The sequence below is a fragment of the Chenopodium album genome, chromosome 21 (assembly GCF_948465745.1).
Source record: "Chenopodium album chromosome 21, dcCheAlbu1.1, whole genome shotgun sequence".
Taxonomy (NCBI): Eukaryota; Viridiplantae; Streptophyta; class Magnoliopsida; order Caryophyllales; family Amaranthaceae; genus Chenopodium; species Chenopodium album.
Window position 1 is genome coordinate 14132817 of NC_137854.1, and position 13532 is coordinate 14146348.

The window sequence follows — 13532 nt, forward strand, 5'->3', positions numbered from 1 at the left end:
ATCAGTTCAGTTCAGTTCAGTTCAGTTCATAATTCCCTTCTCTCATAAACAGTTCAGTTCATTTCATTTCAGCTTAATTCAGTAAATCGAACAAGCCCTAAGGTAAGCAAACAAGCTCACCCCACCCCTCCATCAAGGCGCAATTGATAATGATCAAACAAGTTGATTCATGAATTCTTACAACTAGATCAAGGGTCTGTTTTTTTTATTTGTTGTGGCCTGCTCTACTCTGCTAAAATCTACTATGTCCTATGTTGTTGAAATTTACTCTGCCTTGCTGAGTCATGTTCTGCATGAAATCTAATGTACTCAAAAGAACAGGGCCCAAGTGTACTTGATTTTATTGTAGGCAAGGAGAAGACGCTCTTCTAGGAACAACATTACTCCCTTCCCTACATGTGTGTTATTTACTCATTTAGGGCGTGTTCGGCAAAATATAGCTGTAGAGGTAGCTGTTAGCTGTGCTGGTGGCTGTTAGCTGTATATGAAGCTGTTAGCTGTCAACTAGCTGTTAGCTGTGAAAATAAATAATTTAGTATGAGTGTTTGGTAAACTAGCTGTGAACTGTAAAATTCTAAAAAAAATAGAAGAAAATTCAACAGCTACCTAGCTTTTCACAAAAGTTAATAATGTTAACTTTTCACAAAAGCTACTTCAACCACTAAACTCTACCCCCACCACTACATTCCCAAACACTCATAATTTTTTCAGTGGTTTGAATAAGTCAAACCACTAAAAGCTACCTAAAAGCTACCCAAAAGCTAGTGCCGAATACGCCCTTAATCTTGCTAGTTGCTACTGCGTTCTAATAAAACGTTCTAATAAATTTTCCTCATTTAGAGCTTCTCACTTTACGCTGCACCTCGCTTTCACTCTTTATCTCTCTCTCCTCCATTGAAGCAGCTTTTCAGGTAAAAAAATGTTTTATTTCTTCTTTTTCAAAGCATCGATTATCAATTTCACAATCTAAGATTCATCGTTAATTTCATTGTCTGTATAATCAATTTAGGGTTTTAGAGGTGAATTATTGAACTTTTGGTTATAATTACTCAAGTCATTTGCAATTTACGATCGATTTTGTTTCTAGTGGTTTTCAATGTGCAATTTACGTTGATAATCTTAAATGAGATGAATCTGATGTGATTTTTAGAGCCTAATTTGATAATTGAGTCAAATTTTGTTGATAATGTGTTGCAGGTTGTTATTTATTATCCTTTATTGTAGGAAGAAACTATTAAAATGGACCTTTTCTACCTTGGCCCAGGGCGGACGTCGCTCCTTTCCCGGCTCGGGGTCGGCCCTGCTTATTAAATTAAAGGATCATTATGTAATATAAGTATTCATTATCTTTAAGAATATAAGGCAAGTAATTTTGTTTATCCAAGTCTGTTTTCGATGTAACGAAATTTTGTAGAATTTGACATTACTGGCTTACTATCTGTTCCATATCGACTTTTCCTAGCAGTCATTTTGTTAATCAATTGGTTTTCCTTGTTTGGCGTGGCATTGTGGCAAGGTTAGCTACATATGTTTTTGCTTATTGTTCATATTTGTTAAGCGAATAGAGGAAAAGGAGGATGAAAAGGATTAAAAGTATGTCCCGGAGTGTCTCATGCTCTTTATATCGAGTCAAAGGTGAAATTAGAGAAATGCAGTCAAATATATACAAGTATAAGGTATTAGATATCTTAGAAAAGTACTGCTTTTTGTTGAGTAATATAGAAGACAAGTTTAAATCAAGCAGGAGAAGTCACTAAAGGTGTGTTCTGCTTAACTTTATAAAGTGGGTTGATTGAGAAATCATGGACACAAGACAAAGAAGGGATGTGGTACTGAAGGTGAAAACTGGAAGAGATAAATAAAGAGAAGAATGGATTTTTATGGATTTGAAGAGAGAGAGATGACGAGCTTAGTGGAGGTAAGGTGAATCAGAAAGGGGAATTGATGAGAAAATGAAAGGGAAGCTAATTGTTTTTGAGTTTAGAGAGAAAAAAAAAATAATAAATAAAAAATAAAGAAGAAGACAGAAACTACCTATAGGATGCCATGCAAGTCTACTATAATATATATCTTTAATAATCGGATTATTAGTGGGAAAATGCTAAGTTCAGGATGTTTTCAAAAGACAGCTATTAGATGAGATATTTCCTGTCAAGTTTCTTGGTCAAATTCAGAATATCCTAAAACCTCCTAGGTTTCCATACACAATTGATTTCTAGCTTTGCTTTGCACAAGTGTGCATGTGAATTATAGTATATGCATACGTCTCCACATGATAACATGTATACCAGTTCTCTCGAATGCTCGTAGTAATGTAATATTCCTAAGATGGCTGTTTATGATTCCTGTATTTTCTTTGACCTCTTCCAGATTATAGGATCACTAGAATAAGAGTATATGTTGAAACTTCTTCGAAAGAGTTTAAATTAGAAAGCTGAATAAATTTTGGAATCATGGGAAGCTTGTTGTTTGTACTTGGATGACTTAAATCCGAGTATAATATCAATATCATCCAATTATGTCCAAAAATGCTCTCTGTCTTTCAGGAGGTGGTAATTGTTATTTTGGCAAGTGGGTTTGCCAACAGCTGGTGCCACATAGTTAAAAATAATTTTCATTCTTGCTTGGCATCTTCCTTAGTTGTGTGTGATTTAGTTATCCTTAGTCTCTTCTGAACAGAAGTCCCTTCTGCAATGGCTTCTGCTTGCCTGTTTTCCTTCCCTGGGAATGTTATTTGTAAAATGTGAAATTTATGCACTTTATTCCTTACTTGTACTGGCACACTAATTTTTATTTTTTCAGAATATTCTGCTCTAGGTAATTTCCCTTTATGGTTTATTTTTCAAACTTCTGCTTTAAGAATGAAATCAAGAGTCAGTAGTGAAGCTAGGACTCAGAGGCCAAAGAATGTTCAAGGAGAGGGACCAAATTGGGTGCTCGTTGTAGGTGGTGCCTTATTAAGTACATTATCTGTACGTCTTGGATTTAAGTTGAAACAGGCACTTGATTCTAAACAGCAAGACAATTCTATCTTGAAAGGTTTGGACTTATGGAAAAAAGGTTTTGTGCTTAGTTTTTTTGATTTTGTATTCTGTAGCTCACTTTGATGCTAAATTTTCAGGCAATGAAAGATCTGCTGGACGGAGGTTGGGAAATTGTCGCTCAAATTCAAGTTTGCATTCTTATGGATTGGATGAGAATAACTGCTATAATTGTCCTTCAGGTAGCGATTACCACAAGATTACTACCTTTGGTAGGTTAAAATTTTCTGATATAGGTATTGTTGTTTTCAATGTCTTGGTGGTAGATGGACGTTTTGAAGATGCTGCAAGTTTGCATGGAGTAAATGTTTCCCTTTATTCTTTGAACTTTCTAATGACTGTCAAGTCCAAACATGTCTTGCATTGGTCTGAGAATTCTTTAAAGGTCATAAAAGTTTTAGAATACATGGCATAGGATAATATTAGTTATGTAACAATCACTTAATTTTCTTTAACCAAAAAGTTTACTTTGCTTAGTGGTCATTTAATGCTTCATTTACAAATTTGCAATAGAAAGGATGGATGCAAAAGCTGGTTTGGGTTGCCAAAAGAGGTTAACCTTGGCAATGGTCTACAGAACCTCAATCATGATTACATTAACAATCAATTTTGAGATTTGTTTCACCTTGATGAGGTCTATAAAACCTTAAAATAGATATAGGAATCAACTTTAAATACCAATGTTACATCATCTGTTTATAGCTTCATTTTGTTGGTTCAGATTAGAGAAGAGAGGCATCAAAAGTTTTAGTAACTGCTAGTTATGGGCGTGAATAACAAATGATAGATAAGTTGAGCATATGATGCATTCTTCTGTGTCAATACTTAACACTAGAGCTTGATATTAACTGACTTGAAATGTTAGGAGTAGGGATGAGTATTCTCTATTTGAACCCTTAACTGCCTAAGTACGTATAATTAGTAATTTTGCTGTTTTAGGATTGCTGTGAGTTGATATTTACATGATCCTGAATACATATTACATGATAGGAAAAGACATGTTACTTATAAGGCTATACAGATCTCTAAAAGCACCATATTTATATAACTGATAGTATATGGATATGGCTCAGTTCTTCTCTCCATTGTAATTTGCTTCTTCTGTGAACCCATCACCTTTTTTTTTCCTTTTCTGTACCATCTATTTTCATAAAATTGCTACTTCTAGTTGCCCTATTTTCCATTTTTGGATGTCCCAATTCAATTGACCATTTCCCATCTAAGAAGTTTTAACTCTCTAATTTATTGAGATAAGTCCCATGCTGAACCACCATCTTTTTTTTTTTTTTTTATCTCTCAACTTCTTTCACTTGCGTAAAATCCTGTGGTAAATGATATGGGGTAAGTAATTTGGTACAGAGGGTAGTAGAAGTATATGATAAGTGGCAAAGCCATAGTTGTAAAGAGAGAAAGAATATACAAAAAGGAGCATTTTACATCATTGCGTGTGATTAGACTAAGTAAAGGGGCTATTTATTTTAATATAAAAATTTCATTTGGGTTGTTGATGTAGGAGAACGTGTAATTGAGGTTAAGAGCTCTTCAAACGGCCCTATTATGACAGAACCTGAGGGGTCACTACCTTTAGTGACTGTTCCGACACCTGAATACAGCATGGTTTGGGTATCATCTCCAGAGCGTGGTGACCCACATCCAAAACCGTTTCAACATTCAAGTAATTCTGACTCACCATGTGTCTCTGAATCTGGCTCTGACATGTTTAGCAAGCGGGATGTGATACAGAAACTCAGGCAACAGTTGAAGCGAAGAGATGATTTGATAGTGGAGATGCAGGATCAGATTGCCGAACTACAGAATGCCCTTAATGCACAGATGTCTCATTCTGAGAACTTACAGTCACAACTTGATGCTACAAACAAGGAACTCTTTGATTCCGAGAGAGAGATCCAACGACTGAGGAAAGCTATTGCAGATCATTGCTTGGCACATGGGGACCCTAACGAAAAGCTTTCTGCCACAACTTCACCGGCAGAGAAAAGAAATGGTCATGCCAATGGATATCTTAATGGAGATGCCAATTTTGGGTTCCATGAGAAAAGTGGAGATGATGAAAGAATTCAAATGCTGAAAAAAGAAATCAGAGGGCTGAAAGAAATAATTGAAGGGAAAGAGTATCTACTAGAAGGGTACAAGGAGCAGAAGGATGAGCTCTCTTCCAAAATTAAGGAACTGCAACAGAGATTAGATTCTCAGCTTCCACATATATTGTAGACAAATCCTTTCTTTTTTCGACTGCCCCTGCATCCCCCTTTCTCATTTCTTTTTATTTAGCGAGGAATTTAGGATCATAGTGTTAGGGGAACTTTTGTTCCTCTTTTCCAAATTCGTTTGTGTGCTAAGGCTTTGAGCTGTATATATATCTTGCACGCGCTAGTGAAAGTTGTCAGGTAATTTTTTATTTATTTTGAACCATGCTGTAATTTGGCAAGAGTGGTGTTCATAATTTTTCCGAGGAAATTCTATTTGACGAGTAGCCACAACAGAAAGAAACTCTGAATATAATCCTGTGGATTGTATGTGGATCACGATCTGAGTGTGAGTTTGGAAAATTGTGTAACTTTATACGGAGTATTTAGTTAGAGAATCCAAAAATTCTGATTTGACATATGGAACTTTAAGAGCAAATTTGGAGCTTTTCTTGGTCTCTACCTACTAGAGACCACTTGGACTCTACCAAGTAGGATCCACTTGTACTTTAACCGACACTTTTGTCGTTGGTGGTTTGATATTGATTTTATTGTTGGTGGTACCAACAACCGAGTTAAGCCTAGTTGGTATCTTTCGATACCAACGAACTCATAATTGGTTTTTCTTTTGTTACCTACGAACACCTTTTTGGTACCAATGAACCTATATATAATACTATTTATATATTAATGTCAATTAATGTTTACTTGTTTCTTTATTAATGACTTTTAACCGTACTAGTTATCACAACTCTATTACTTATACATCAAAATAAGTTATTTTAACAGTTTAACAGCCCACCATGCTTCGCAATAATGATTCCTTAACTAGAAAGTTTTGACCAATACCTAAACTTAAACGACAATGGAACTTCCGGCGTTCTGAGCTTCCGGCTTTACCAAGGTAGTTAACGCCAACCTTGTCCTCCTTAGATCAAGCACAACATAGATCTAATTCGTTTTCTACCTTAGACCGTAGTCTCTTATCAAATAATTCTTATTGTGCTTATGGTAGAACTTCTTAACCAAAAAGAGAACTCATTTGAAATATAAGGTTTAAGGGAATAACATTCCCTTCTTGAACTAAACTTTTATTTAACTTAAAAAGATTACAACACTCATATATTACAACACACTTAACTGAAAGCTTAAACAGACATAAGTTGAACTAGGGTTTTCTCTACTTTAAGAGAGATGTAAAACCAATGTGTCTCTTAAGGTGAGTATTTTTCTCTAGAGGACTCTCTAACGATTTTAGAGAAATTCTCTAGCTAACTCTTCCAACTCTGCCTTCACTTCTTGGCCTAAGTCCCTTTATATAGGGAAGCAAAGTTACATAGGATTCTTATCCCGACTCAGCAAGCAATTATACACCATTGCTTTTTACAAAGATACTTTAATACGGAAACAATCAGTAAAACGTGGTTACAGTGAAGATTCTCTTGAATTATTGCTGGGGTGGGCTCAAGCATTCATTATTTCATCCATCATCATTTCTTATAGGCCACCTTCACTATCTTTGATATCTTCATATTATACATACATAGGATTCTCTTCTTCTATGCCAAGGTCTACGACACATTTTGGCTGCATATGTTTCGTCCCATGTCATGAAGGCTTCAAACAGATACTCATGGCCTTCAAATGACAAAAACTTCCCACTCTCCACATCTTCTAAATATTTGTAGATAGACTCAGTATTGTTTATGCCATCTACAAGATACTCTCTCATCTCGTTTGGTGCCACAATTGTTGTATTACCAACATGAAATATAACAGGAGGATTATTTTTTCTTTTTATAAAATTGTTGAGATATTGTGATATGTAGAAAAATCCCGTTGCTCTTGCTTTAGTAGGATTTCTAACAGTTTTCTGACGAATTGGTATGGGATCTTGACAACACCTTACTCTCCCAAACATTATCAAGTAATGATGTGGACTAACTTTTCCTTCTTTAACTTCGATGTTAGCACATTGCACCCTTGTTCCCAGCTGAAAGTCTTCTTTTTTATCATCACAATATTTCCAAACCTTGTTGAATGCGTACTGCTGGAACTTTGTAAGTCTTGGAAAGAACGAGTCATTAGGAGTAGGGAATTCATGGAAATCATGCACCATTCCATAATCCCAAGCTTTGTAATGTATACTAATGAATGGAGCATCCTGATTAAGAGGATATGGGTAGATTCGTAATGATGCAACTTTGGAGTTTTTGGGAAACTCTATTCATTATCCCCATAGATCTCGAAGATCAAAGAACTTACTGGACTTTGTTGCCACCAACTCGTACCACGCTATAAAATCATTATCTCTTATGTTGCTTAGTATTATATTTCGTAGATTAGGAATAAGATAAAATAACATAATTGTTACTTCAAACATCAATAATCTTTGGACTACTCGATGACAACCCTTGATTAAACCATCTCGTGAACGTTGTTTTGCTGATATGATCAAGCCTTGCATTAAGGCCCAACTAGAGGGTGAAACCCGCTCCATTGCTTTTTCCGTTTCATCAATTAGAGTTTTCCTCTCTACATCCATCTTTTGAAGTTGGTATGCAAGAGGTTTTTGTGTCATCTTGAGCTTCTTGGACGACATTAGCTAATTCTCTGGTCAAGCTGTTTGCTAGAGAATTCTTTGTTCCCTATATATGTTCAACAGTGAAAGAGAATTGGTTAAGCCATAATTGCCAACGCATGAGTCTCCCTTGCGGGGCTTGCATATTAGACAAATTCTTTTTAACAAAACCAAGTATGTCTTTGCAATATGTTCTTATTAAGAAATGTTTAGAGGCTAATAAGATTAAGAACTTCTCGATCCCTCTAATAACTGCTAGGATTTCCTTTTGCATTGTGGGATAATTTAACTCAGCTTTATTAAAACTTCCACTACTGTATCTGCAAAGTCTTTCTACTTCTTTGACTTTTAATACGACACTCCAATGCTCATTATTAGCATCTGTTTCAAGGATTAAATTATCTTCACTGGTAGGTAGTGTTAGTATAGGACGATCTTTACAAATTGCTTTTAAATTTTGAACAATTTTGGAATCACTTTCCTTCCAGTTTTAAGTTATTTCTTTCTTGAGTTTTTGTTGTAATGGCTTCCTTAACAGAGCAAGATTTTTTATGAAATCAGAAGCATATGTTAAACATCCTAGAAATCTTTTAATTGTTTTCTATCTTTAATTCTATCTAGGAATTTTTCAATCTTTTCTAGGATATGTTTTTGCAACATTATTTGTTCTGCTTTAATCTCTAACCCCAAAAACTCAATTTCTTGCATGTTTAGCATATACACATTTATCTTTTCCAAGGATTATACCATGATCAACACATTTTTGAGTTACAACTTTGAGATCATTCTTATGCTGCTCTAAATCTTTTGAGAAGATTAAAATATCATCTATGTAAACCAAACAACAATGATTAAGTTCTCTAAAAATATTATCCATTCTTCTCTGAAATATTTTTGAAGCATTTTTTAATCCAAAAGGCATTACTAACCATTCATAATGCCCTTGAGGGACACTAAATGCAATTAATGGAATACTTTCTTCTTCCATTTTAATTTGTCAATAACCACTCTTACAATCCATTTTAGAAAACCATGTGGCTCCTTGTATTCTATTAAATAACACAGTTTTATTGGGAATGTAATTGCCATCAAAAACAGTATTGTCATTTAGTTGCTTATAATTAATGACCATTCTAGCTTTACCTCGTTTTTCTTCTGCATGGTTTATAACCATGAACGCTGGACTATTATGAGAACTCTTGCAATTCCTAATTAACTTCTTATTCAACAATTCTTTTATTTGTTCATCAAAATTCTAATATGCCTTGGTAGGTATAAATCATTTGTCTTACTCTAATAGTCTTATTATGATTTGTTAGAGTTATCTTAGCAAATGACTTATCCTTTTCCCAATGTTCTAATGGATTTGTTGAATATAATCCTTCACATAATTTTTCTTGCTGCTTATTAATTTGATCTATTAATGATAAATTACACTCAGAAATTCTAAGTGCAACATCTCGTTGTGTAGGTGTAACCTTATCACCACGCTGGCTGCGCGTAAATTCCATAGTCTAATGAGTATAAGCTTTTGTTATTTTCTGTATAGGAACAGAATGACCATTAATAGTAAAGATTATCTGATCAATGGTTTGAGTGCATGGGGAGTATAATCTTTAAAAATTATTTCCTATTATCATATCATGACTAGGTTGATAAGTTGCTCATAAAATAGGAATAACACATTGAACTCCTCCAATTTCTATAGGTAATTATTCAATTATTTCCGTATGCATCATGACACTATTATTAGCAATTCTAACTTGCATAGGATTTTTAGTCTTTTTCCATAAGAAATCTGGAAATAATGATCTTTTCCCAAAACATGTAGAACAACCACTATCAATATATGCACATAATTTATATTTAGTATAATTTTCAATGCATATATCAATTGGAATGTAGATGCTATTTGGATTAGTACTGGTTACTTCATTACAAGCTTCTATTTGCATGTTAACTTCATCTTCATATACTAGTTCACTCACAGTTTTAGTCTTATACCAATTACTTTCCTTTTATCAATAGGATTATTTGGATCTTCATTTAACTCAAAATTAGAATATGGCCCCATATCTATGCTATGCCTTGCAAGTTGTTTTAAGGCCTTTTTATTCTCATATTTTTCATTTAATTCCTTTAGTAGAACTAATATTTCTTCTTCATCTTCTTCTGGCTTCTCATCACTTTATTTTTTCATCCTTATTATTGTTAAATTTTGTCTACTTAGACTTGGTGTTTTAAGACTCATATTTCTATATATTTTAGGTTTTATATCCACCCCAATATGAAGTAATCCTGATTCATCAATTAACATCTTACTTGATCTATTACTAACTGCAGGATTCACAAAGAATTCTTCGCAAGTTTTTTCAATTTTGATTTCGTTAGGATTTACTTTTATATGTGTAATTTTCTTCTTAGGGCCTCCTCTTTGCTCATATTTCTGAGTATCCACTATTTGTTTCTTAAAAGATGAGTCTATAGTGTTTACCAACTTAAAAACCACCTTCCATCTCAATTGTACAGGTCGTGTTCCTTTATGCATCTTTACTCCTTCTGTTAGTAGTTTGATAGCTAAAAACTTTGATGCAAATGAATCCTCTAAGGTCACATAATATCTAGGTTCACATGTATAGCTTACTGTTCCTTGACTTAAGTTACATGTGATATGTAATCCCCCATATTTTTAGAATAAATTATTATATTTCTTTATTATTTAAATAAATATTTTACTTTGTTTTCATTAATTAAAATTATTATATGCAAAATTTATTTTAACTTTATTAGATTATTAAGCACCAATATAATTGAAATTCTTATTATAAATGGTGTTGGTAGCCCAAATATGAATAAAGAGAGCCTAAACTTTTATTCAAGCCCAAATACAATTCCCACTCCCACTTGATTTTGAAGATCAAGCCCACAAAATATATAAAACCCCAAAACCCTTATTTCCCCTCACCTTCTTTCCTCCTCTTCACGTACTCACAAAAGAAAAAAAAAAAAAAAATCAATCTTTGAAGCTGCTCACTGCTGCTGCCCCGAAGCCACCCCCCCTCACCGGCCGCCTGCACCTCCGGCCACCCTGCTGACCGCCGCAACACCGCCGCCCAGCCGCCTTGCTGCTGCCGTTTGCCCCTCTTCTTCCTCTTCTTCCTTTATTTCTTTTTATTGTTTTATTATCTTATTAAATTGTTTAAAGTTTTAAGCTTTAATTAAAATTCTTGTTCTAAATTATATTATTATGGTTTGATAGTATGTTTAGATTATAAAAGATTATAAATTTATGGGTTTTGTATATCTAAATTATTAAATAAAATTTCAGATTATGTATTTTGTATATTTTAGGGCTTAAAACATTGATTTTTCATGTTTTAGGGCTTGAAAACGTGTTAAGCAAGTTAATTAGAAATACTATGATTTCATAATTGTAAAACCCACAATTTTATAATTAAAATTAATTTTCAGATTATATATCTTGTGAAATTGGACTTTTAGGTTGTTTATTTGAAGGATTTTAAGGTTTTAAAGTGAAATATACTATTATAGCTATTGAATTATGTATTTAGATCTTTAAAAGTTTGAAGTTTGCAATTTAATTTATTTTTCAGATTTTATATAATCTGATTTTTATTGGTTTTGAGCAAAAAATAAAGGTTTAGAATGCTTTAATATCTTTTAAACAACTATTTATGCAATGTGATAGGTATAGACTATTTGAATTGCAAAAACTATCAATAAAACAAATTTTCAGCATGTATTAGTAAGTTAAACTTGCTGTAATTTTATACCATATGCTATGTTTTCTTGAATCTAACACATAAACTTGTAGTTGGGATGATATATTACTAACTTTGACTATTGGGGACAATTTAAAGGCCTTATTTTGATGGTTTGAGAGGTTTTAAAACACTTTAGTATTGCTGTAAATTTAATTGCTTGAGTATTGATCTATTTCTCATTGTTTGCTTTAGGAGAGGACTTTGTAGAAGGTGACTTCTAGTTTCTAAAGTGGCCAACCGAATTGTTTGCACAAGGTACGTACAAGTTACAAAACCTTGCTTTTAGGTGCATGTTTAAGGATGGATCGAGAACTTAGTATCATGTCTAGGGATGACTGGGTTAAATTGTTTGGTTATACATTGTGAATTTCCTTTGACGTGCACTATTCCTTATTGCAATTATTGGTTATGTTCTAATTATGCAAGGTGCGCTTAGAGGCAAAGGTATGTGATTGGTGAAATGACTTAATTATTACTCATTCATGATTTAATGAAATAGGATGAGTAAAGGAATGGTTCATGTCTTATAAGACAAGGTTAAGAGTTTGGGGTGCCTTATGCACTCAAGGTGTTTATACACCGAGGTAGTAAAGGAATAAATAATAAATGTTGCTTGCCACTAATAAATCAAGAATTGAAATTGAAAAGTTGATTTACTTGATTGAATTGATATTGGATTGATTGAATTGTTATGCATATGAGTCATCACCAAGTCTAAACCTGTAAATCACGTAAAGTGCAAGATGGATGAGCAATAAAACTCTGGATTGGTGCACTTCTGGAGTAATGACAATCATGGGTTGGGGTACATGGGGTATTAGCCGTGTACTTTTCTCGAGGCCGTCTGATCTACGAGTCTCTTATTTCAAATATTTTTCAAAACCAGGAGTTAGGTGAGATCTCATACTAACTACGGTCACGGAGTCGCGCCCGTGGTCGTTGGATGTTTATTGATGTTTCCGAAAGGAGGCATGGGGTTTTTCTTTATTGATGTTCCAAATGGAACATGGGTTGGACAACCTTGTCTATTGCTAAATCCAATGAATAAATTGAAATGAGTTAGCTACTATTAACTAGTGGAGTCTTAATAAATTGGATAATCGAGTCGTGTGTTGAGTTTGTTATTTAATGATGCGTATGATTGATTATTAGTAGCATGTTAAGTATTTTCTTATTTTACTTTGCAGCTTGTATGAACTCAGCTTTGCTGATTGCGTGCTTTTGTGTGTGTGTCCTTCTTTGGTCATGGCCTTCGCCTTTCAATGACCCTGTGACGATCCAATTTTTACACTTGTAATATTGGGGAGCAGAATAACCGCAAGTTCTCTCATATGCAGCATTCATCAGGGTTGTGGGATCTTGAGTAGAGAGTTGGTTGCTTACATTTCATTTCCTTTGCAAGTTTGATTTTATCTTAACTCGATTTTATTTGACACTATTTCTCTTGGTTTAAGTTTGTTTAAACACTGAATTTAATCACTTATTATTTCTTTTGGGTTTTGAATAAGGGCCTTAATGGTTCCAACTTGTAATACTTATTTTGATTTAAATACTTTGTTTTGAGGTTTATTTAAAACTGTTTTGGTTTTCCGCTGCTAATTTCTGAGATAGCCTTAACGTTTGAACACGTGGCGGTAGCACACCAGTAATTCTCTTGAATTTGTTCAGGTTATATACAGGTTTCTCACAGGTTTTTAAGAGAGAATTATTGGGGTGTTACATGATACCTCTAATTATTTGATCATAAAATTCTTTATGTCTAATATCACAAATAAAACTCAAGCATTTAACATCCTTGCCAAAATTTTGTAAAGGAGTTATCTATACTTGTACTGCACCAATACAAATATAACTATAATTTCCTTTTTCTTTATGGTTTTGTTTTTTTTTTATACTTTTCCAGTTTATGATATTAATT

At 33.7% G+C, this 13532-nt stretch overlaps 1 protein-coding gene across 3 annotated transcripts; it reads left to right on the forward strand.

Moving 5' to 3' along the window:
• The first annotated feature begins 813 nt into the window (after positions 1 to 813).
• LOC145602293 (uncharacterized) lies at positions 814 to 5519 on the forward strand. 3 transcript variants are annotated; one of them, XM_081658478.1, is made up of 4 exons: positions 814 to 911; positions 2803 to 3039; positions 3122 to 3253; positions 4555 to 5519. In XM_081658478.1, the coding sequence occupies exons 2-4, from the start codon at positions 2862 to 2864 to the stop codon at positions 5271 to 5273; spliced, it is 1029 nt and encodes a 342-aa protein (XP_081514604.1). In that variant the 5' UTR covers positions 814 to 911; positions 2803 to 2861; the 3' UTR covers positions 5274 to 5519. The 3 variants fall into 3 exon arrangements, with proteins under 3 accessions (XP_081514604.1, XP_081514603.1, XP_081514605.1); XM_081658477.1 differs by having other exon boundaries at positions 2818 to 3039; XM_081658479.1 differs by having other exon boundaries at positions 2818 to 3039; positions 3122 to 3223.
• Positions 5520 to 13532: the final 8013 nt, after the last annotated feature.